General features: G+C 38.1%; 8 protein-coding genes across 8 annotated transcripts; 3 read left to right on the top strand and 5 right to left on the bottom strand. All coding sequences in view use genetic code 12, as the record gives it.

The window, feature by feature from the left end:
• Positions 1 to 637: 637 nt before the first annotated feature.
• On the top strand, positions 638 to 3,442 carry MBP1 (transcription factor; the record flags this gene model as incomplete). The annotated part of the gene is made up of 1 exon (XM_049322824.1): positions 638 to 3,442. The coding sequence occupies one exon, from the start codon at positions 638 to 640 to the stop codon at positions 3,440 to 3,442; it is 2,805 nt and encodes a 934-aa protein (XP_049181403.1).
• Positions 3,443 to 3,567: 125 nt separating this feature from the next.
• Positions 3,568 to 6,293, bottom strand: KGF56_001675 (uncharacterized protein; the record flags this gene model as incomplete). The annotated part of the gene is made up of 2 exons (XM_049322823.1): positions 3,568 to 4,177; positions 4,612 to 6,293. The coding sequence occupies 2 exons, from the start codon at positions 6,291 to 6,293 to the stop codon at positions 3,568 to 3,570; spliced, it is 2,292 nt and encodes a 763-aa protein (XP_049181402.1).
• A 575-nt stretch (positions 6,294 to 6,868) lies between these two features.
• Positions 6,869 to 9,948, bottom strand: BMT7 (Bmt7p; the record flags this gene model as incomplete). Its single annotated transcript, XM_049322822.1, has 3 exons — positions 6,869 to 7,543; positions 7,712 to 8,595; positions 9,933 to 9,948. The coding sequence occupies 3 exons, from the start codon at positions 9,946 to 9,948 to the stop codon at positions 6,869 to 6,871; spliced, it is 1,575 nt and encodes a 524-aa protein (XP_049181401.1).
• Positions 9,949 to 10,038: 90 nt separating this feature from the next.
• On the top strand, positions 10,039 to 10,728 carry KGF56_001673 (uncharacterized protein; the record flags this gene model as incomplete). Its single annotated transcript, XM_049322821.1, has 1 exon — positions 10,039 to 10,728. The coding sequence occupies one exon, from the start codon at positions 10,039 to 10,041 to the stop codon at positions 10,726 to 10,728; it is 690 nt and encodes a 229-aa protein (XP_049181400.1).
• A 215-nt stretch (positions 10,729 to 10,943) lies between these two features.
• Positions 10,944 to 12,008, bottom strand: NCE103 (carbonate dehydratase; the record flags this gene model as incomplete). The annotated part of the gene is made up of 1 exon (XM_049322820.1): positions 10,944 to 12,008. The coding sequence occupies one exon, from the start codon at positions 12,006 to 12,008 to the stop codon at positions 10,944 to 10,946; it is 1,065 nt and encodes a 354-aa protein (XP_049181399.1).
• Positions 12,009 to 14,936: 2,928 nt separating this feature from the next.
• Positions 14,937 to 17,483, top strand: KGF56_001671 (putative ATPase; the record flags this gene model as incomplete). The annotated part of the gene is made up of 1 exon (XM_049322819.1): positions 14,937 to 17,483. One exon carries the CDS (start codon positions 14,937 to 14,939, stop codon positions 17,481 to 17,483), a length of 2,547 nt encoding a protein of 848 aa, XP_049181398.1.
• Positions 17,484 to 17,578: 95 nt separating this feature from the next.
• On the bottom strand, positions 17,579 to 22,465 carry SGA1 (glucan 1,4-alpha-glucosidase; the record flags this gene model as incomplete). The annotated part of the gene is made up of 2 exons (XM_049322818.1): positions 17,579 to 19,058; positions 19,845 to 22,465. 2 exons carry the CDS (start codon positions 22,463 to 22,465, stop codon positions 17,579 to 17,581), a joined length of 4,101 nt encoding a protein of 1,366 aa, XP_049181397.1.
• Positions 22,466 to 23,407: 942 nt separating this feature from the next.
• On the bottom strand, positions 23,408 to 24,808 carry KGF56_001669 (uncharacterized protein; the record flags this gene model as incomplete). The annotated part of the gene is made up of 1 exon (XM_049322816.1): positions 23,408 to 24,808. One exon carries the CDS (start codon positions 24,806 to 24,808, stop codon positions 23,408 to 23,410), a length of 1,401 nt encoding a protein of 466 aa, XP_049181396.1.
• Positions 24,809 to 24,890: the final 82 nt, after the last annotated feature.

Here is a 24,890-nt window from a genome sequence, read left to right as displayed (position 1 = left end):
TACTCTACTGGGTTCTACTCTACTGGGGTTGCTCTACCGGGTTCTACTCAACTGGGATTTACTCTACTGAGGTTACTCTACTGGGATTTACTCTACTGGGGTTACTCTACTGGGATCTACTCTACTGTGTTCTACTCCATTGGGGTTACTCTACTAAGTTCTACTCTACTGGGGTTACTCTATTGGTGTTACTCGGTTGGCCCATTGGTGCTGCTCGGTTGCCCCCCTGGCCCATTGGCGCTGTTCGGTTGGCCCCCTGGCCCACTAGCGTGGTCCAGTGGTCCAATAGGCCAGGGGCCTCGCCCCACAGTTCGTGCCAGCCTCAGAAAAAAAACCAAATCAAAAACAAAAGCGAAATTTTGTTTAATGATTTTCTTCAAGCATTAAAGCCCAAGGGTTGAAATCTATACCAAATAGAAAAGTATACAACAAACAGAGAAAGGACGGTTTCAAGGAGATAGAAACAAGGTGATAAGAGATAAGAATTGTTCTTATTTGTTGGTACATTTTGCTATTTTGCCGCCGCTTCCCCCCTCCACTTCCCCTGCCTCGCACGTTTTACCCTTCCCTTTTTTTGTTTATTATTTTCAGTGCCTTGTTTGTTTTGTCCCCCCCCCATTCCCCTAAAGGTTGAGCTATGTCAGATAATAAGCAAATATACTCAGCCAAGTACTCAAATGTCCCCGTGTTTGAGTTTGTAACCGCTGAAGGTCCTATAATGCGACGTAAGCTGGATTCGTGGATCAATGCAACCCATATACTCAAAATCGCTAAATTACCAAAAGCCAAGAGGACAAGAATCTTGGAAAAAGACGTCCAAACAGGTATACACGAGAAGGTACAAGGCGGGTACGGGAAATACCAGGGTACCTATGTCCCACTCGACTTGGGCGCAACAATTGCCCGAAACTATAGTGTTTACGATTTGCTAAAACCGATATTCGACTTTAAATATGTCGAAGGAGAAACAGAAACTCCTCCGCCTGCACCAAAACACAATCATGCAAGTGCCTTGAATGTCGAAAAACGACAAGCTTCTTTGAATAGGAAAACGGACTCAAAAGCGCTGGCGTCTAGATCTAAGCGACAAACAGCAGCAGCACCAACAACAACAACAGCAACAACAGCAACAACAAAAACAGCTGCTAGAACAGCAAAAACTACAAATCAAACTACATCAACAACTGCGTCAGCACCTAGAAAACGAGGACGACCCAAGGGGTCTACATTGAACTCTGCGCCAAGTCTTAAACATTCAGATACTGTATTAGTTGGTGGGTATAATAATAGTTCCTATGCAGCAAGTAATGTTTCCACCGCTCTAGGGTCTTGTGGTATAAGTAGACAAAATACAGAGCAAGACGCTCTACATACGATTGCATCAAATATGCATTTGAAACAAGAAGATCTTGCTTCTGTAGATACTGATGAAGATGAAGATGCAGGACCAGATCGAAACGGAGCATCATTGAAGAGGAGTAAGTTCACCAACCTGAGATTAAATAATGGCGATTTCACAACACAAGCTGACTTATTAACTAGTAAGGAGCTTTTTGGAGTATCGCGAAACGCATTTGAAAAGTACAACCATCAGCTACATAATGGGCATACCAATGGTGGTCATGGTGGCGAGTTATTGTTTCAGGCGTATCATCAACCGAGTATCAACTTGTCTCAAGAAAATCAAATTTATAATGATTATTTTGCCAATTTGTTGTCATATTTTTTAGAAGATGATAAAGTACGATCAAATGATATCATACCAGAAAAGATTTTAAATCCACCACATCCTGTTTCCAGAATTCATATAAACCAACCTATTGATAATGATAGTAATACTATTTTCCATTGGGCTTGTTCGATGGGTAATTTAACCATTATTAATTTCTTGCTTGATAAATTCAAGAGTGAAATAAATTTCAATATCAGAAACAATCACGGAGAAACTCCATTGATGTTTCTGGTCAAGTTCAATAATTGTTACCAGTTGGGTAACTTTGAGCAGTTGTTGAATATATTGTTTGATTCGTTGATTTTAGTTGATTCGGGCGGGAAAACAGTACTACATCATATTATTGAGAGTAAAAAGGAGAAAATTGCAGCATATTATTTAGATGTGTTGTTGAAGAGTTTAGTTACAGGCGGTGGTGGGAATAATCAACACAGGAGAAAAGAAGAAAGAGAAGACGAGGAAGGAGGAGGAGGAGGAGAACGAGGAAGAGGAGAAGATGAGGATACAATAGACGAGGAAAGAGCCGAGCTTATTACCAAGTTTATAAATCATCAAGATTCAGATGGAAATACTGCGTTCCACATTGCAGCCTACAACCTTCAAAAAAAGCTAATTAAGCTTTTTATCAATTATCACAAGTTTATCAATTTCAACTTACGGAATTTGGTTTCATGCACGGTAGAAGATTATTTGGCGTCACACAATTATGTGCTTAGATTAGATCAAAGTCTGGATTATGATAAAGATGATGGCGGTGGCGGTGGTGACGACGACTATGAACAGGAGGGAGATCGTGAAGGAGGGAGATCAAATGTGTTGGAAGAGAACAAGGATATAAGGCCTGCTTCATTTGATGTGCTGATCAACAATTCCAAAATTGCGATTAATTTGTACAACAACACTGCCAATGACATAACGGAGAAAATGACACAACTATCCTATGTGATAAACCAGGAATTGAATGAAAAGGACGAGCTTGCTCTTACATATTTTAAGATTCTTAACCGAGTGAATGAAATCAAATTAAGTTCACAACGAGATATTTTGGCCTTGTTCAAATTGGAGAGTCTTATTGATGATTTAGTTGATAATTGCGCCAAGATCAAGGATGACTCTATGAGCCAAGATTCTCAAAATTCGTCAGAGTTGATAATTGACACGTACAATATTAACTTTAAAAGGGATCAGATTATTCAAGAAGAAATATATCGATTGATCAACGATTTGACGTTTCAAATACTCCACAAAAGAGAAGAGTTATTAATTATTTTGAAAAAGTATAAGAACGCTAGAGAATTTGAAATTGCAAAACATTTGGAACAGTTTTCTTTGGAGAATGGTCAGGGTAAGGAGAACAATGGTGTTGATTCTCATGATTCTGATTTAAATCAATTTGCTTTAACCAAGTTACTTCAATTAGAAATTTCAAAGAAAAGAGAATTGGTTAATAGGATACTAGTCGAGACTGTTCATGTCCCACTAGCGCCCAAGGACTCATATTCGAACTCGGACTCAAGATCTGCTCAATCCAATGAAAAGGAAAAGGGGGCATCGACAGGAAACTCTTCAATTATTGAAAAATATGCTGCAGATCAAGAGAACATTTTGATCAAGTATTGTAAATTGATTTCCCTTAGTTGCGGGATGAAATTTGAAGAGGTTGAGAGTAACATCGACTTGATTGAACAAAGCTTATTGAGAAACAAATAGGATGGGGGAGTGGGGTCTATTTGTTCTTTGTCTTTCTTTATTTCTTTCTTTCTCTTGTATTTTTTAATTTTTTTTAATTTTAACGATGTATTATTATTTGTATATAAAAGAGGTCCTTCATCAGATTACATAAATCCACCAACTCTTTCTTCTTGCCATCGATTCAACTTCTCCTTTCTGAAATGATATAACTTTCTACTCTTTCTAAATTCCAGTAACATTTTCACCATATTTGCATCATCACTACCACCACCATCAAAGCCCCTGGCTATATCAATACTCTCCAGGTCATTTTTTTCAATCATTTTCTTGAATTTCAATTTCAATGTGTCCAAATTGAAAGTGGATGATAACAATTGATATTGAATAGTTTCCAAATTGAGAAATTCGTTATATAGCTGAGTCAATTTTGAGATTTGTTCTGTAATATGAAGAATTAACTCTTGGTACCTCGGGATGAGATAGTCACGAATCTGCGTTTTGAGAATAGCTTGAGATATCTCAGCCAAAGTGGTTTTGATTTCATCAAGCTTTGTTTTATAGTTGTTTAGTTGAGAAATATACCCGGTAATCAATTGCCGGTTTTCGGTGAACTCGCTAAATTGCGAGTTCGGAAGAGAACTGAGCTTGTTTGGAAGCGGAAACGGCTCAAGCGTTTCAAGTTTTAGAAGATCTATAAGCTGCGGTAGCTGAAGTTCAGCCGTCGACGTCATTACTTGTACCAATGAGGATATTCTATTGCCTTGTACTCGAGTAAAAGGCCCCTTCAAAGAGGGAGCGCGGGTAATTTGATTTCCAATTTTTCAAATACCGATAACACATGGTAGCGTCCCCGCCAAAAACAAAAAAGAGAGAGACGAGATGAGATGAGATGAGATGAGATGAGATGAGATGACCCCTCTAGGCAAAAGTTCAAAAATCTATAATGTTCGTACAATCTATACCAGTCTACTAACGGCCCGACCCCCCCCCCCCCCTCTCTCTTCTATTTGCTGCAGTTTTTCTTTCTCAATCTTTCCAAATTCTTTTGATCTCTCCTTTTTTGTTTAGCCTCGAATTTCTTGTTATACCCTTCTCTTAATCTTTCACCGTACAAGTAACAAAATACTGGGAAAGGTACTCCCAAGAGTATGCCAATAAAAGCACACATTGTGTTTGCCCAACCATACCCTAGTGCTGCGTACATTTTCAGAGCAAATAAAGGGAACGTGTATCCAAAAATCAGTCTGAACAATGCAGCAGCGGCAACTGAACTAGCAGCAAATCTAACATTCATATCGATGAGATAATTTTGAATTGTTTGAAATACGCAAACCAACCCAAATGCAAATATGGCTGATCCAATACCGGGCATTATCCAATGCAAACCTTTTTCAGCCGACCACCCGAACCATACAAGTCCAACGGGTATAAATACGGCACACGCTATAAGACAAGGTAGGCGGAATTCAGGTTTGGGAATGCCATGATTTTGTTTTGTTAATCTTGTATAAACTTTTCCAACCATGAATGTCCAGAATATAACTCCCAAGATAAACCCAATGCCCATTGGTAAATACATTAGCCCAGTAATACTTTTACTATAGCCATACTGTTTTTCAAAGATTCGAGGAAATGTAACAATCATTAGATACATGAATCCATAAGTGAACGCCATGAATGAACCTAAGCCAATAACCATTGGGTGAGTGAATAGTAACTCAATAGGTCTAGTCATGCATAGCAATAATCTTGCCCACGTAGTTTCCCCATCATTGGTTATTTCGTAAATTGTATGTAAATTGGAGTTGCCTGTCGCTTTAGCCAATCTTTGAGCTTTTCTTTTGAGCAATGTTGGTGCATAAGTTTCCTTAAACAACAAAGTAGCCAATATAGCAACCGTTCCGTTAAAGATACACAAAATATAAAAACACCATCTCCATTGCATATGATCAACAATGAACCCCGACATCAATGGAGCAATGACTGGTCCAAGTAATGGAACCAAGGAGTATCCAGCTAATGCTGCGTTTCTCGAGTGAGAATCAAATAAATCGGAAATAACACCTGCACAAACATTCATGGGAACACAACCAAATAGTCCTCCAATGAATCTACAAACCATCATTTGTAAAGTATTATCACTAAAAGCACATCCAAGGTTGAAAAATAATGACATCCAACAAGATATATCAAGAACCAACTTCCTACCGATGTTATCGTGTTCTGAAAGTGGCGCAATCAATAGTGGTCCGAAAGCCCAAGCAAGAATTTGAATAGATACAACCATAGCTTGCATTACCGGTGACGATATGTCAAATTCTTGACTGATTTTACTCATTGCTGGTGAAAGCATACTTGAAGACATGGGGGCGACCATTGCGTATAAGGAAACAAATCCCAAAAGGAATATTTTCAATCTTATATCCCAATTTCTGGGATCTTCTGGATCTTCAGACCCTTGCCACGTAATCAACTCGGGGTCAATTTTATTAAACTCTTTGCCATGTTGATGAATGGGTAATATTTGATCTTCAATAACCCCTCCATTATCGAAAACGTGCTGCAGCTTTTGGTCGTCATCTGTATTATCAACAATCCTGCTTTCTAGTTCACTTAATATGGTTTGTCTTGTTGCTGTACGTTGTAAATTAATCTCATCACTATCGAGATCTCCATATATCTGACGGATGGAGAAAATCTCCTTGTCGTTGAGGTGTTTTTCCTCCGATTGAATACTACCAGATCTCGGTTTCTGGCGAGCACCATATTGTGGCGTGTAATCTACTGGTACCTCTGACTCATTACTTGATGAAAAGATGAGCTCCGAATCATTGAAGTTAGCTTCAAATGAGTATTTCTCTTTGTCCATGACTTTTTAGAGGTTCAAATTGACCTTGACCTTTTATTCTGATACACAAGAAAATCAAGGAATACCGCCTTCATTATATTTTCTTCTTTTCTCATGACAATTAATTGGGGTTTGGGGGGCCCAATTCCTATATCGACTATTAATGCACGGCAAAAGCATACTGTTCAAAGACCAGTTCCATAATTAATATTTTTTTTTTTTTTTCGCAACTAAAAATTTTGCAACAATAGAAATCAAATCTCGGCTATCGAAGGTAAATATATATGAGACATGCTACCAACTGTCAATATAGCTTAATACTATAGAAGAAGGTACTATAGAAGAAGGTACCATAGAAGAAGGTAATATAGAAGAAGGTAATATAGAAGAAGGTACCATAGAAGAAGGTACCATAGAAGAAAATAATATAGAAGAAAGGTGATATAGAAGAAAATAATATAGAAGAAGGTAATATAGAAGAAGGTACTATAGAAGAGCGAGAGTGTTGCAACAAGCTACCAAGTGTCGATGACAGCTAGTCAGTGTTGCTCCACTATCTCGCTCTGGTCGATAGTGTAGGTCAGTGTAGGTTAGTGTCAGTCAGTGTTGCCCCCTCCATATCTCAAACCGTACTCCTTACAAAACTCTTTACTTGAATACATAGCACATTTGTTATTCCAGTCTGAGCCACGAAGTAACAACCCATCGTTCAGACTAACCACGGTCTCCTCATCAAATAAGCTAGGTAGTTTAATCACGTAGTTTAGTAATCCTCGAAGATGAACTATCGACACATCCTGATCTGCTCCTGAAAGTGTCACGCCCATGTAATCGTTAAACAATAAGGCGTCTGCACTGGAAACGGTGAGATCCTTGAAGTGGTAATACGTTTTATCATTCTTCAGCACACTCGATATTTCCCAATATGCAATTGAGTTTGGTATGAGGACGTTTCTCCCATGACACTGCAAATTCTCGATACTAGCTTCATCTCCTGTTCCTTGATCAACTTGACTGTGATCACTCCATGGCGGCACATGTGCTCCAAAATCGAAATACGAGGAGACATCACCCATCTTGTAATAAAACTTGTCACTTTCTTTGTCATAATCTTCAACTAATAAAACCATATTTGGTCGATACATGGACTCACCACATCCACAATTATTCAAATGGGCTCTTGCCCAACCGAGGTATACTTGTCTATTTGAAGGAATGTTGAGCTGATTGATTATAGCAGCAGGGAGGTTTGCCAACGGTAAAGGGGTGAGCTGTGTGCCGCCTCTTAGAGCGCCTACATAGTTGAAATTCTTTTTTACTGGTTTCTGTAAGAAATCACATAGGCCCAGTTGTATATCACATATAAGTATGCTCAATGGCACAATTGTGTATATGAAGTGTATCTTACCTTTGGAATTTGAATGAGGACTAAGACTAACAAAGGGGGTCCAATTTTTCTCGATATAAGCATATGGTTCATTTCGTTTCCGAAAGACTTGAAGATTGTTGGAAAAGGGCAAATATCGAAACATTGTTCTTTTTGCCAACTTCAAATCTTTCATATTAAATACAATCAAAGGCTCGTCAAACCCAAAGGGGTTGGAACGTAGTATAATCCTGGGGTCTTCTGGTCCATAATAGTACTTTCCGCTCGACGTATGCAAGGAATAATCGATTGGGATTGGCAAGACTTGAGGATACTCAACAACCTTGAAATTTAATTTTGGGTCACTTTGATAAGTTTGGAAAGTGCCATCTATATTCGTATGGTACAAGGTTTTCCTCTCTTCAAAAGGTATGGTAAATTTTGTGCCCTTTGGTAACTCTTTCCAATTTTGGTCGAATATTTGAATATACAAAAAAGAAACATATGCTTTGTTGGGGATCCCCAGCGGAGAATACAAGACTCTACTAACCATATAATGAACACCAAGATTGGGCAACCAAACACTCGATCCGCCGAATCTAAACCATTGATGTTTTTCAGGAATAGTTGGTTTGAATCGTTTCCTAGCTTGAGTCAATAATTTGCTATACTCTTTGATCTCATTTAATTTCATGAGAAAGTATTCGAAATCTGCATTGAGGTAGACTTGAGAAGATTTTTCAAACGTATCTTCAAATTCCAACTCTGAGCACATAAAGTTTGCTTCAAAAGCATAAGTTTGAGGTTTTCCTACTATTAGCGGGTAAGGATCAGTAAATGTCCTTAATGAAATTGAATCAAATTCGGTATTCTCAAGGAAAGAATCACTTAATGGGAAGGGAGCTTGTTTTTCCAGCTCCAAGAGCCTTTGATAATGTGGGAGTGTGTCTATGGCCACTATCGAATCATTAGTTTGGGGGAATATCCGAAATGATTTTCTTGCATTTAGGAAAAAGTGATAAAAGGTAAGTAGGGTGAATAGGGCGAATATTGAAGCAATATGTTGATTAGAATACTTTTTATTGTAAGCTCGCACAAGGATGGGTTTTAGTGACGACAAGCAAGACGTCGCTCGTTGTAGAAATCGGTGGTATAATCTTCGTATGTTCAACATTTCCTGCTTCTTTTTGCAATCAGTGTTTGAGCAATAATGGATATATGCAATGTGCCCCTCCCCTTGATTTTAGTTCATGCGTATGCAGCAGCGCGGGACAAGAGGGCGGAGAACAGTAAGGGCCAATAGCGGCTAGAGAACAGAAATTCTGATGCTTGATTTGAAAAGCCGGCGGTAGACAAGATAATATTGGTTGTGGGCGTTTTCCCCCTTGACGATAATCGTTCTTTTGACAATTATCTTGATGCTTTCACAGAGACTTGTTGTATTATGACGTACTGTGCTTTTTTAGGTAAAGCTATTATCCAAAGAAGTGTAACGGGAAACCAGGTGATTAGGCATGTCACGTGTCACTATCGAGCGACACTATCGAGCGACACTATCGAGCGAAGCGAGATAGTGGAGCACATTAGCTGGCACCAACACTATTGACCGACACTATCGACGACACTATCGACGACACTATCGAGCGAAGCGAGATAGTGGAGCACACTAGCTGGCACCGACACCATCTCGTTTCGCTCAATAGTAGAGCACACTAGCTGTCACCAACACTAGCGTCGCTTTCACACCGCTATTGTAGTTATAGTAGAGAGCCACGATACTAGCTGTCACCAACACTAGCGTCGCTTTCACACCGCTATTGTAGTTATAGTAGAGAGCCACGATACTAGCTGTCACCAACACTAGCGTCGCTTTCACACCGCTATTGTAGTTATAGTAGAGAGCCACGATACTAGCTGTCACCAACACTAGCGTCGCTTTCACACCGCTATTGTAGTTATAGTAGAGAACCACGATACTAGCTGTCACACTATCTCGCTTCGCTTGATAGTAGAGCACACTAGCTGTCACACTATCTCGCTTCGCTTGATAGTAGAGCACACTAGCTGTCACACTATCTCGCTTCGCTTGATAGTAGAGCACACTAGCTCGCACCGACACTACCTTCGCTTTCACATCGCTAGTGTAGTTATATATCTCGTTTATCGCTTCGCTCCCTAGTGACGGTGACAGCTAGTGTGCTCCACTATCTCGCTTCGCTCGATAGTGTCGTCGATAGTGTCTGTTGATTTTTCAGAGTCATTGCAATTTTGCAATGATAGATTACACATCTTACTTGTAACGATAAACATTGAAAAATTGATACAAGTAAATAAAAGAAATCTGAGCACCCTAGACTTTGAAACCAATTTTTGACCTCCCCCCCCTTTTTTTCTAGAACAATGACTCAGAATATAGAAGCTACCTCCTTAGAGACAGCTGCTTCTACTATTGTATGTGTGTTTTGCGGCTCTTCCTCTGGAAATAAGCCCATTTTCACTGAATCAGCAAAGCAACTCGGTGTTAAACTAGCATCCAAATCATGGGGATTAGTTTATGGTGGAGGATCTACTGGATTAATGGGTGCAGTGGCTAACGGATGTGCCGGCAATGGTGGTTATGTCCACGGAATCATTCCCGAGGCGTTAATCTCTAGGGAAAGAAAAGATGACATTGAGCCTAAAGCAAAAGAATCTATTGATGATCATGACGGCAGCACACCTATCCCTGATTCCGAAAAGTATGGCAAAACTACTCTAGTCAAAGATATGCATACGAGAAAGAAGTTAATGGCACAAGAAGCTACTGCGTTTGTTGCACTACCTGGAGGATACGGTACCATTGAAGAATTGATGGAGATTGTTACTTGGAATCAACTCAACATTCACAATAAACCAATTGTAGTGTTTAACATTGATGGGTATTTCGATAGTTTTGTCACCTTTATCAAGAATAGCATATCTTGTGGATTTGTTTCGAGTAAAAATGGTGAGATTATCCAGATTGCAGATTCTGTTGATGGAGTCATTGAAGCAATTACCAATTACCAAGTGCCTGAAGGCAGGTTCAAGTTGAAATGGGATACCACTTGAACTGGAGAGAAAAAGGGTAAAGTCAGCTCGATAGTGTCGCTAAGTTGCTAATGTGCTCCATTCTAATGTGCTCCACTCTGATGTGCTCCATTTACTCGCTTCGCTCGATAGTTTTACTTACGAGAGGAAATAGTTGTAGCACCATAGAAGAAGTTTGCAAATTTTTTTACTTCGATTTCTATTAATCTATAATATTGTTGTAGTATCATTCTCCTCTAATGAGGGTTGTAATCATCGTCATCATGATCATTATCATGCACATGGAACAAGTCCTCAAAATCGTCTTTAGGCACTTCGACTTCAGATAAATAACCAGTGGAGACATCATACATCATTCCCCATACTTCGATTTTCCCCTGTTTCAAAGCCAATGAAGCTGAAGGGTGTCTTTTCAAAGCAAGAACTGAGCTAGCTACATTCAATTCGGCCAATTTCTTTGCTCTACCTTTTGGATCGGAATTATACTCGTTCAACAACTTGAGATTATGGGCTCTAATATGTCTAATTGGGTTCAACCACAAATCCAAGACACCGCCAATCTTTTTTGAGGACAAAGACGCCCAAATACCACCGCAATCCGTATGACCACATACAATTACTTTACGTACTTGTAAAACATCAATTGCAAACTGAATGACGCCTTGCGAATTTATATCGTTTGGATTGATGATATTGGCAATATTACGGTGGACAAAGATTTCTCCCGGTAGCGTTGATAAACTTTGCTCACCTGCTCTTGAATCACAGCATCCTATCCACAAAGTATGTGGTGATTGTCCTTGACTGTTGATGTCGAAAATCTGATTGCCGTAGTTGTATTTTATCGAGTCGATGTAGTATTTGTTATTGTTTAAATAGTCATTGATGGTTGATTCTGGGGAAAGTGTGAATGGGCTGTTTGAATATGTTGTGGAAGTAATTCTTTTAGGGCGCGATGGCACCAGGAACTGCAGATTCTGCTGCTGCTGTTGTTCCTCTAATTTGTCGTTATCATTATTATTGCAATTTTCGTCGTTATTTGGAGAGATTTCCAACTCCTTTACTGGTTCATGAAGGTGTTCTTGTAAATAATGCAAGATATTTTCTCTACCCATATTTGAACAGGTACAATGAAGCGATTTTGTAGTGGGAGGGCTTGGACTTGTATTAGTTAGATTTGTTGATGTGGTGGAAATTGATGATGAAGAAGATACTGTGGATAAGGATGAAGATACTGTGGATAATGAAGATGAAGATACTCTTTTTGTGGTTGTAGGTGAATGAAGCCAATTGCTTGTCATGTACCTTTTACTTAAGATCCACCGCAACACTTTTAACTAGAGGTTTTTGAATTGATAATGTAAGAGAGAGCCAATAGGGAGAGAAGAGTGAGGGAGGAGCTAGAGAAAGCCTAAAGCAGATAATGGATCGAGATATATATATATATATATATATATATATATATATGCAAGTTTCAATTTAAAAGAAAAATAAAGTCATGAGTCGATGAGATGTTGATAAAAGAGTTTTGTACAGATTAGGACGAAATCCCACCCTGCGTAGCGACAGTTTACCACAGCTACCGTCTTAAAATTACGACCCACTGCTTGGCTGCGAATGTCAATGTCCAACAAGAAAAAGGAAAAGAAAATGTAAAAAAAAAACAAGTCCGAGACGAGAAAAGTAACATTAATAAGGTCTATGAAACTGGGGGGAATGAAGGAGGAAGAATATGACGAGGAATGACAATAGAAGGAGTTGGGCGATTGTGATTGGCTTTGGCGAGGATGATTATCTCGACGGGGATTCATCACCGATGTAAAGCTTAAAAAAAGCACCAAAATATAAACTATTTTTTATTATGTCATCACTATTATGTCACCAATATTACTTTGAATTATCTAATCGTTGCCAAGTTAATAGTGTAATATATTATCTAATAACCACAATAGAGATGTTTCACGTGATTGTGTTTGTGGCACGAAAAGTCGTAATAAATGTTGACGTCACTATGACTATATACATGATCTAAATACATTTTACTACAACGCGACACTAGAGAAAAGGAAAAAGAGAAGAGAGAAGAGAGAAGAGAGAAGAGAGAAGAGAGAAGAGAGAAGAGAGAGTACTAAGTACTGAGTACTGAGGAGAGAAGAGAAGAGATAAGAGAGAAGAGAAAAGAGTGAGTACTAAGTACTGAGTAGAAAATAGTAAGTGAAATAGTAGATGGTAGTGAGCGGTATGTGAGTTGTTTCTGATCACGTGATTGGATTCAGGGGTTTGCAAAGGGATGCCTAGGATGTATTACATAACACAAACTTTATAAATTATAATAAGACACACGTGCGACACGTGCGACACTATCGAGCAGAGCGAGATAGTGGAGCAACACTGATTGACACTATCTGACCTTATCGAGCAGAGCGACCGACACTATCGAGCAGAGCGAGATAGTGGAGCAACACCGATTGATACTATCTGACACTATTGAGCAGAATCTTCGTATATATGGGCGTATTTATTAGTGTAAATAAGTTTTTAGCTGTAATACTTTTAGACAGAATGCAGTTTTTAGCCGTAATACAGAAAGAATGCAAACCACTATCGAGCGGAGCGAGATAGTGGACTACACACACTTTATGTCTTGTTACAACACTACCTCGCTCTGCTTGAGCGAGATAGTGTTGCTCGATAGTGGACTACACAGACACTTTGTATCTGTTGTGCTAAAAGCTGTCCCACTATCTCGCTCCGCTCAATAATATCGTGAATGCAGCTTCAGTTGTAAAAGTTTAGTGTTAGCTCCTATATCTGTTTATCAACTTATTTAATCTAATTGTTCTTTTACTTTATTCAGTATACTACAAATTATGCATGTAATCAGTATACTCATTATGCATATAATCAATACACAATCACTTATTATGCATATTTAATCTATAATCACTTTCCCCTCCACTATCGAGCAAAACTATCGAGCAACACTATCGGACAACTCTATCGAGCAACACTATCGAGCACAGCGAGATAGTGTTGTAACAAGACATAAAGTGTTGCTCCACTATCGAACAACTCTATCGAAGAACACTATCGAACAACTCTATCGAGCAACTCTATCGAGCAACTCTATCGAGCAACTCTATCGAACAACTCTATCAAACAACACTATCTCGCTCTGGTCGATAGTGTTGTAACAAGACATAAAGTGTTGCTCCACTATCAAACAACACTATCTCGCTCTGGTCGATAGTGTTGTAACAAGCTACTGAGTGTTGCTCCACTAAAAAAGAGTAAAGGGAGGAGAGTAGGGGAAAAGAGACTAAAGGAAATCAAAGTAGGGGAGGAGAAACTAGAGTAGAGGAGAGTATGAATAAGGGCAGTTATATAGAGAGTAACTCAATTACAAAAAAAAGAAGATATAAAAATAGTGTAGAGTAAAGAGCTGAGTTAGTGTAAAGAGTATATATAATAGAGACTAGTAGAAAGTGAATAGAGGAGTAGAAAGTGAATAGAGGAGTAGAGAGTGACTAAAAGAGTAGAAAGTGAATAGAGGAGTAGAGAGTGACTAGAGGAGTAGAGAGTGTATATGAATAGAGAGTGAATATATCAGTGGTGCTCCACTATCTCGCTCTGCTCGATAGTGTTGTTAGAGGAGCAAAGACATTGCAAACCAATCTACCTTCATCTTCTATCTTCTATCATCTATTAATAAAAATGTATTCTAAAACACACGGGAGGAAAAAAAGAAGCCGAGTGCTCAGTGTCAGTGGCAGTCAGCTCTATAGTAGGCAGCTAGTCAGTGTTACAACACTATCGAGCAGAGCGAGATAGTAGAGCAACAAGCTAGTAAGTAGAGCAACAAGCTAGTAAGTAGAGCAACAAGCTAGTAAGTAGAGCAACAAGCTAGTAAGTAGAGCAACAAGCTAGTAAGTAGAGCAACAAGCTAGTAAGTAGAGCAACAAGCTAGTAAGTGCTGCTCTAGCAAGTGCTGCTCCACTATCTCGCTCTGCTCGATAGTGTCGCTCGGATTCATATCACGTGATGCGACGCGTTATCAAGCAAATTTGGTTGTAAAAAATTTGGTTGTAAAAATTTGGTTGTAAAAAATTGGTTGCCAAAGGTGTTGCCAAACTCTTCTTCCTTAGCTCTTTACTAGTCTGCGAGCTCCAGCTAGAGCTCTTGCTACTCTGTGTAAGTCTAGAGGGGAAAAAATGATATCCTCTGTAGCTATGCTATCAGACGAGGAGGATGAAACAAGTTTGAAATCGTTAGTTGAAGAATTACAATCGAAACAAGAAAACAGCCTTGTTTATTCAAATGAACAGGACGAATTCAACAGACTCTCTAAAAAGCGTAAGTTGGATAGGCTAAACAACTTGATCGAGAAATCACAAATATATTCCAAGATCATCGCTGACAATATCTTGCAAACAACATTGGAAAATCAAAAGCAACCACAAGAAAAGGCGGTGGTCACCAATGATGATAATGACGATAATGATGATGTATCACAACAGAAGAAGAAAAGGAGGAAAACAAACAATAGAAAACTAAAACAGCCTAAAAGAGATATTGTTGCTATGATGTCTACAAAGATTTCAGAATCAACAAAAACAACTAGAGACCAGATTGAAAAATCTCAAAGTTATCATTCAACTGTTGATGAGCAGCAGCAGCAGCAACAACAACAACAAAAACAGCCAAAGTTGATCACAGGTGGTACTTTGAAAAATTACCAATTAGATGGACTAGAATGGTTGGTCACCTTGTACCAAAATGGGCTAAATGGTATACTTGCAGATGAAATGGGGTTGGGTAAGACATTGCAATGTATTGCGTTTCTCAGTTTCTTGATTGAAAACGGGCTAAAAGGACCTTTTCTAGTGGTGGTGCCTTTACTGACTTTGTCTAATTGGTTTAACGAAATCACCAGATTTGCTCCAAAGATTAAAGTTTTGAAATATTCAGGCTCAAAACAGGAAAGAAGTAGGATTGATTTATTCACAACAAAAGCCAATATCGTCATCACATCTTATGAAATATCAATTAAAGACTTTAGCAAGTTTTCCGCTATAAACTGGCAGTATCTTATAGTTGATGAAGGACATAGATTAAAAAATAATCAATGTTTATTAATAAAAGTTTTGAAAAAACTAGTAGTCACAAATAGATTATTAATCACGGGTACTCCATTACAAAATAACTTGAATGAATTGTGGTCCTTGTTGAACTTTATCCTTCCTGACATTTTCCATGATTTAGAATTGTTTCAACAATGGTTCAATTTTGATGAATTGACTAAATTTGAACAAGATGAGGAACAAGATGAAGAAACAAGAAAATTGATAAAGTATAATATTCAAGAAACTTTGATTAAAAACTTGCATACCATTTTAAAGCCATTTATATTGAGAAGATTGAAAAAGGACGTTATTAGGGACTTGCCACCTAAAAAGGAATACTTGATTCATATCCCTTTAACTAATTTGCAGAAAAAGATTTATTTGGATGCTTTAAATGGCCAACTACAAGCAGGGTTAATTGAAAGTAATTTAAAAGAATATATTGAATATAACCATTGTGATTTGTTTACTGGAAGGGATAGAAATATCATAGATGTATTCTTAAAGGCAAAGAAAAGTACCGACCCGACAAAGAAACGACTTTTAAAGAAAATATCTTATCAAGAAGAGGACTCTGAAGAAGAGTTTTATGAGGATGAAGCAGCTGTTGATGATGATGATGATGATGATGATGATGATGATGCTTCAAATGAAACATATGAACAAGTGCTTTTACAACTCCCTAAACTTAAAACAAAAAGAGATAAACAACAACTCATTTTAACCACGTTATATAAGAAAATCACCTCGCGCATAAAGCATCTTAATTTGCAAGCACTAAGATTGATTCAGTTACGAAATATATGTAACTCGCCATACCTATACTATGAGCCATTCCCCATTGATAGCCAACATGACACCCAGTTTATGACAAAATTGGTTGAAAATTCATGTAAATTTCAAGCATTGGAAGTGATACTAATACCATTAATCACTTCGAGGCAACACCACAAGTGTCTTTTGTTTTCCCAATTTACAAAAGTTTTGGATTTGATCCATGACTGGCTAACATGGAAAGGCTTTGAAGTATGTAGATTAGACGGATCTACACCTCAACAGGAAAGAGAAGAACAAATTCAGTTGTTCAATGACGCTACTTCTCCATTCAAAGTTTTCCTACTATCTACTAGAGCAGGAGGTCTTGGAATCAATTTGGTAGGTGCCGACACTGTTATACTATTTGATAATGATTGGAACCCACAAATGGATTTACAAGCAATTGATCGTGTACATAGAATTGGACAAACTAAACCTGTCAAGATATTTAGATTTGTTGTTCGCGATTCAATTGAAGAGATTTTAATAAGCAAAAGTAGCTCGAAACGGTTTTTGGAGAAGTTGGTTATACAAATGGGTGAGTTTAAGTTCAACAAGATAAAGCAAATGATTGGCAACGATGACGGTAAGGAATTAGAAGTGGATCTAAAAGAATTACTTGAAATGAGTAAACATAACTTTAGATACCGACAAGAAGAAGAAAAAGAGGAAGAAAAAGAAGAAGAAGAAGTTGATGGCAAGGATAATAAATTCAATTTGAGCAAAGAGGAGCTGGATGAATTATTTGACCGATCACGCAAGTGTTATTCAAATACAGACGATTCACGGTTTAAAAACGTTACAATTTTTGAAACAGTAAATAACATGGATAAATAAAGTTTATAATAGTCCTACCTACCCATATATACCTTTTCTATATTCTGCCATATATCTGCGGGGCGGCGGGGGGGAAAGAAACAAATCACTTTTCTTTATGAGAGTTTACTCAAAACCTGCGATCGCCAATAAATGGCATCCCATAAAGCACAATAACTCCAAGTCAACTTTTCTGCTCCTTGCATAAATCCATTATTTCTATTAAATTGTTCACTTAGATTACCTTCATTGTCCATATGAGTTTTAACAACCATTAGGAACGAGTCTGCATACTCTAATAGTTTTCTAATAAATGTGAAATACTCTTTACTTCCATATGTTAGTGTAATATTACCACCTGGTGTTTTCGATTTCAAAATTGGTTCAAAGAGTAACCTATTCAGATCAGTGATGGTGAAATTATAAACATCGCCATTAGTGGGGGTGATTTGATAAATGAACAAGTATATGAATTCAGCAGCGGCGGACGTTGCTAAAAACCAAGGATTCCCTAAACTCGCACTATCGTAACCATTATATTTATCCTCGGGGTACCTCCCTAATGCTACACCCCAATGCGATTTGTTAATCAAATATCGTTGTTTCATATCCTTGATTAATAAAGCCAACGAGTTAAGTACATAATGGTTTGATGTATTGAATGCATTGAATGGGGTTACGTGTTCAGATGATAATGAGTTAGTATTTGTATGGATTATAGCGAGGACAGTAGCAATGTCCAACCCACTTCGATGTTGATTATCTGGAGCTAATAAATTTGGAATCTCGATTATGTGAGATATATTGTTTTCATCTTGTATGAATCCTGCTTTTGTTTCAATGTCATGCTTTAGTGTATCGTAATTTGTTTTTATGTGAGTTTTGAAATCATCATCGTCATTGAACCATGTTGACCAGTGAATAGCCATTTCCAATGCTTTTAATTGAACAAGAGAAGTGAAGAACTGTCGGCCACGAGCTTCTTCCCATATATCAAAACCATCTTGAAATGACCAGTATTTGCAAATATAATAAAGATCGATTTTGACGATTTTATCATAAATTTTTTTAGAGTAACTTGCTTCTTTAGCGTGAATGTTTGTCAGGTTTAAATAATCCAAATATTGTAGAATGGCCAACGTACGCAATGCCGGTCCATCTCGCTGTGGTCTTCCCCAGGGCTGTTCAAATGCTGTCATATCGATGTTGAACTTAGGCTCACCCAAACTTTTCAAATCGTCATCAAATTGCCCCAGTGGATTATCCGTTCTTTGTAATACAAAACTATTAGAAATGTACTGGTCTATATGGCTTACTATTGTTTCATTATATTTTTGTGGTGATGATTGAAGAAATGAAATGAGGGTCTTTATAGTTAATGCAGAATCACGGATCCACTGATAGTAATAGTTGGGATGGGTACGTGATGGTGATGCAATGATTACTCCATTATGAAGGATATTTGAAAGGATTGAGTGTATAGTTGAATTTTGTTGACTATCAAGCCACGTTTCAAACTGGCCAAGTCCATCTGAAGATAGAGGGGTGGATGAGAATGACGGTGACGGTGACGGTGACGGTGACGGTTCTAGATTTCTTAGGGGAAGAAAATTTTGATATTGAAAAAAACCAAATATACTTTGAACTAATAAAAACACGATAGTTGCAAAGAAAGTATTTAGTTTCATTTTTGTATTAAAGCAATGAACTGCACCGGATGAGCTGGAATGTACTGAAGAAAATTATGAATAGCTGTTAGTGAATGAAATTGATAACGTTTTCTATAAAGTGAAAAAATGAATGCTCCCTATGAAATCTCATCAAGCTAATCTATAAACCATAAACACCACTACAAAAGATATATCACTAATTAAGTAATAATAGTATTGTCCGGTAACTGTTGATTGCTGATTGCAGCTGGTACTTTTATGATATGGCACATTGATTGAAGATCTCGAGTCAAAGTTTGCTATTGATGTCGATTTTCTTAGATTTCAAATATTTACCCGGCTCATACACAAAATGATAAAGTGGGGGTGTACTTTTATTATTTGTTTGTGTAATCTTCGTATTTTTTTTAATTTCCGGTTTGGGTTCCTGTCACTTTTTGACTTCCGGTTATTTCCAACTTTCATATCCTGGGTTCATGTTGATGATTAGCTTGTTATATCACCATTACAATTGATCAAAAGATTACGTATATTGATCAACCACCAAAAAAAAACGCACTTTCCAAATGGGCCTCCTCTTCCATAAACGAGTTGCAATCCTAAACTTTTCTCTATTATAATAACTTAATCTACTAAAATATTACACATATTAAAGACGTATGATTATTTAATCATCAATTTCCTTGCACGCAAACACACAGACTATTCATACTTGTTGGGGAAACTGATTATAGATTTAGCACTGTGTCTCTTCATTCCCAAACTTCTAATACTCCTCCTTGAATTGAAAACCGGTCTAGGCCCGCTATTCATCATTCTATTCATTCTAGATATCCACCAATTGGCTAAACATATAGAAGCAATAATAACCACTATCAAAATGCCCAAGATTCCAAAAAACCAAGCAAGAGACCCGTCTTGACCAGGCACTTTCACATTCATACCGAACAAACCAGTCACCAAATTCAATGGAACAAGCATGGTACCAATAATAGTCACTTTTGAAAACATTTCAGATATTTTGAAGTTGGAATTGAAACTTTCAACTTGTAATTGTGCAAGATAATTGGAATGAGAACGACTAAAGATTTTCTCGTAAGCAATTAAATTTTGAAACATGGTGATTATGTGATCTTGGATATCTCCTAAATATAATGCAATGTCCGCTCTTGGGCGCGCATTAATGGAGCTGTTCTGAGCCCAATTGCCTTGAAATGGTGGTGGCGATATGGGTCCATTTCCAACATATCCTATAGGAGGTATTGTCCCTGAACCTAATCCATATCCATAATTGACTTCACTGAAATGTGTAGATACTGGTTGAGGAGTGGTGTATTGTTGTGGTTGTGGTTGTGGTTGTGGTTGTGGTTGTGGTTGTGGTTGTGGTTGTGGTTGTGGTTGTTGCTGCTGTTGCTGCTGTTGCTCAACAATTTGTCTTTGTTGTCTTTGATATCCCAAGGCAGCCTCATCTTGACACCTCTTTGCAAACATCTTAATAACATCAGCTTTTCCCGATAACAACCTCATCAAAGTCATAACTTTCCTTCTTGAATCACCAATTTTCTGCAACGTATTAGCAAAATCTGTATCTCTAGCAACAAAAACAGAGTCTTCAATTGCATCTGCTTCATATTCGATCCCATGAATCACTGGGGCAAAGCAATCGGTGATATCATCAATCATTGCATAACATAACCAATCTGCAGTGACATCAACATAATCTCTCAATTGACGAACTCTTCTCCTCACATTTGCCGGATGTGAAATTGGCGAAAAATGAAATGTCAAAATCCCATCACGGAAAACAACGATATAAACATTGATTGGTTCCAAGTAATCTTCAGACTCTTTATCTGGTTCAAAGGTATGGAAACATACAAAATAATAGGACTTGAACAATTCAACTTTTTCTCTTGTTTCTTGCATACGAATATCCTCAGCAGTAAGAGGATGGATTCCAAATGCCTTTGCCAACATTTTCATCTCGGCATCAGTGGGACAGGTACAATCCAACCACCAAGTCCCTGTTCCATCTCGAAAAAGTTCACGTATTGATTGTCCATCAGCAGCTAATGAGGGAATATCTGGTGCATGAACTGTTTCCTCAAACTCTGAGTGGAAAAAGGAAAACCTATCAGGTAAAGATCCTGATCCACCGTTACCATCAGATATTCTGGCACCACCAAACTTGACCTGCCCCGAAGACACAAAAGATGACGAAGAAGAATCATCAACAATAACGTCCTGATTAAACTTTACTCCGTCTGACAAACTACTAGTTTCCGTGTCTGCAACTTCTTCATGTTTAAAAATACCCCTTAAAATATTCTTGGGGGTATATTTCAAAGCAGCACTACTTGTTGGTGTTTTGGATAAGAAACTTCTCCTCAGGGTAGTTAAACGCAATGATTCACTCTTTTCATTTTGATCAATTTCGTCAATAGCCCGCTTGTTTTTAATGAGGAATTCTCTTTGCATTGCCGCCTCGTCGGTTTCTTCTCTTATAAACTCGTCAATTTCATCGAAATCAATACCATTGATACGAATATGTTCACGCATCATTGGGAAACACACATCTTCTTCGGTCTCTTGTGAAGACCTCGAGGCATGAGAATCGTCCGAATCAATGGATGACCTTGACCCTCTTCTACCGGCAGCAGCAGCAGCACCAACACCTGTACCTGCAGCACCTATGACGGAAGACTTACTCTCATCTGGGTTAACAACATTAGCCCCGCTAGAAATATTGCTGTTGTTGTTGTTGTTGCTATCAGCAGTCTTTGTCTTTATCATAGGACTCAATACATCGTTTTCAAAATTGTTTGAGTTGCTGCGTATAGTTTTCTTTTTAATAACAGGTGGTAAGTTATCCAAAGTTAGTCTACGTCTCATTTTTGAGTTATGAGAATGATTGATTATAGGTATAACATCGTCATCTTCCTTGAGGTAGAATTCTCTTCTCAAACTATTCATAAAAGATGGTTTTTCTGCAGAAGTTGAGCTTTTTCTAGCTGGTTTCTTTTTTGAGACGGGTGCACCTTGAGTAGAAGAAGAATAGGGCTGGGGCTGGGTGTAAGTTTGGGGATGCTGTCCTAATGGACTATTGCTACTGGATTGGTCATTAGTTACTGTTGATGGAGGAGGAGGAGGAGGATGATGTGATGGCGATGATGGGGTTGGTTCTACTTGTGATTGGGCTTTTGCTGGAGTATTTTCACCTTTAGAGTGAATATTTTGCTCCTCCAAAGCACGATGGTCGTTCAACTCAAACTCCAAGACTTTCAAATTTGAAGCTTGTGGTTGATTGCTTTCAAAACTTTCATGATCGGACATTTTTTAGTGAGTGAGTAGATACCACGTTTTTGCAATAGTAAATACCACGTTTTTGGTAAATAGTTGAATTTCTGTAATCGAGTTCCAAGTTCCAAGTTCCACTTTAGCTTATATGGGAACAAAACTGTAGTTCATAGCTTGAATAAGCGTAGTTTAAACGAAAGCTAACTTGTATAAAAGCCTTTTTATACCTGAGTTATCAAACTTGAAAAAAAAAAAAGAAGCTATTCAATAGCCTTTTTGTCTTTTCTTTTAAAACTAATAGCCTTCTTCTCTTTTTCTCTTTTGATTTTATGATCCCACTTCGCTTCCTTTGATCATAAAGTAACAGCTCAACAGTGTCAAGATGGTATAGTCAAATTTCATAAATGAATTGTATTAAATCACTTGTACCAAAATATACAAAAAAACCTCGTATCAAAAAGCCTAAAAAGGGGATTTCCAATAATAAATAGAGTTATATAACTCTTCAACAGTCTAATAGCTTCTTTGAAAGTCTAATACCTCCCCAAATCTTGCTATTTAAATGGCTTTCAAGAAGGAATAAAGGCGGCTCTGTGATTCTTCACTGGTGGATTTTTTTCTTCCTCATCGCAAGAATTGAATGTCGTGGAGAAAAATACGACATTGTGAAAATTACACGATAGCGACACCTGTTGAGCAAAGCGAAATAATGGAGCAACAAACTCGCCAAAATGGGGCGCCGTCGCCGTGGTCGTCGCCGCCCGCAAAACTCTACGCCGAAACGGACGACAACCACCACCAAAAATTACGACATTGCTAATAGACACTATCGAGCAGCACTTGATAATGCCTCTCATTATGGCTCTACGACGACACTATCGAGTAGAGCGAGATAGTGGACCTGATAGTGCCTCTCATTATGGCTCTACGACGACACTATCGAGTAGAGCGAGATAGTGGACCTGATAATGCCTCTCATTAATAAGTGAATATATCAACAAAGATATTCACAATACTAACTAAAACTTGAACACCAACCAATACAACAACGATAAATTCAAGGCTTTCCTCATGCGAATGGCCCAATTGCTCTTTCAACATTTGTAATAAATCAGATATAACTTCTAATCTCTGGTTCAATAGTTCAACTCGCTGGTTGATTTCAAGGTACCCCCTAGTAGCTTGATATATTGGCTCTAAATGTGGTTCGGCCCACATCAATTCAGGCGAATCCAAAACAGACCCATGAAGATTGATATTTATCCTCAAAATAAACAACTCGCCTATAGACTTCATTATTTCGTCTCGGTTCATTTCAACTTTACCTGTACGCGCAATTTGCAGCGGAATCTCTTGTGTATCTTCGATAGTATTATCCACCAACTCTTCAAATAGGGATATTTTGACCGATTGCGCAAGCGCATGAGATATGGATAGCTTCAACATGTAATTATCGTCATCTCTCAATGTTATGAAATCATTGTATATCCGCGGTTGGTAAGATTTCGTGATATAATAGTTAAACTCTTCAATTTGAATATCTTCAGCTGAAAGCTTCTCTTGCTCAAATCGAGCCAAGTCTCCTAAAAATGCAACTTCCTCTTTTTGCGTAAAACCCCACATAATCACAACACCATACTCAAATATAAACAAATCTGATTTTTTACCAATATCTATCTCACCCCCTTCATCGGCTAACCTTATCAACTTGTGGCCATTTTCCTCATCATTACTGCCATTACTCGAATCGCTCCTCCAGTCTTTATATGTGAACGGGGTATATAAGCACTCGTCAAACAATTTCGCACTAGTATTATGTATCCTTTTCCTATCCTTCAACCATCTGAGTAAATCCTTCATCCTATACGAAGCACACGTACAATAAGCAGTCACTCTAGGTAATAAGTCACGATGCAGTTTACCCAAAATTTCTGCATCTTTTCTAGCTGAGGTATCTGTAATCATCTTGGCCTGAGAATATACCCTCATAGGTCGTGAAGCAAATGCTTCGTCACTTTCGTCATCGTCATCGTCATCGTCATCATCATTGCCGTTTACTCTGCTGACAATACTCTCTTTGCCATCGCCCGCAATGACTCGTTTATCATTGAAACTCGTTGGATCAGGATCCTCGGGTAGCAACTTCAACTTCAGCGTCGTTCTACTCGTCCTTTGTAAGCCAATCTTGTTTGCCTTGGACATTTTCGAGCTACTAGCTTTAAAAGACGGAGCTTTGGATTTGGATTTGGAGTCTAGCGTCAGCTTCATCTTTGACTTTGATTTCAATCCTGTTGTTGCTAACCCCATGGGGTTTTCAGGTACACTATTATGCGATAGTAGCGGCCTCGTCTCATCACTATCCTGCTGAGAACTTGACATTCTTTACAACTAACAGTTGTACAAAAACAAATAACAACTGGTCCCTTTGCAACTATTCCTTTTGCAATCACGTAAACTAATG

The sequence above is a fragment of the Candida oxycetoniae genome, assembly GCF_023343755.2.
Source record: "Candida oxycetoniae strain CBS 10844 chromosome Unknown scaffold1, whole genome shotgun sequence".
In the NCBI taxonomy this organism is placed as follows: domain Eukaryota; kingdom Fungi; phylum Ascomycota; class Pichiomycetes; order Serinales; family Debaryomycetaceae; genus Lodderomyces; species Lodderomyces oxycetoniae.
This window is presented reverse-complemented; position numbering and strand designations above follow the sequence as displayed.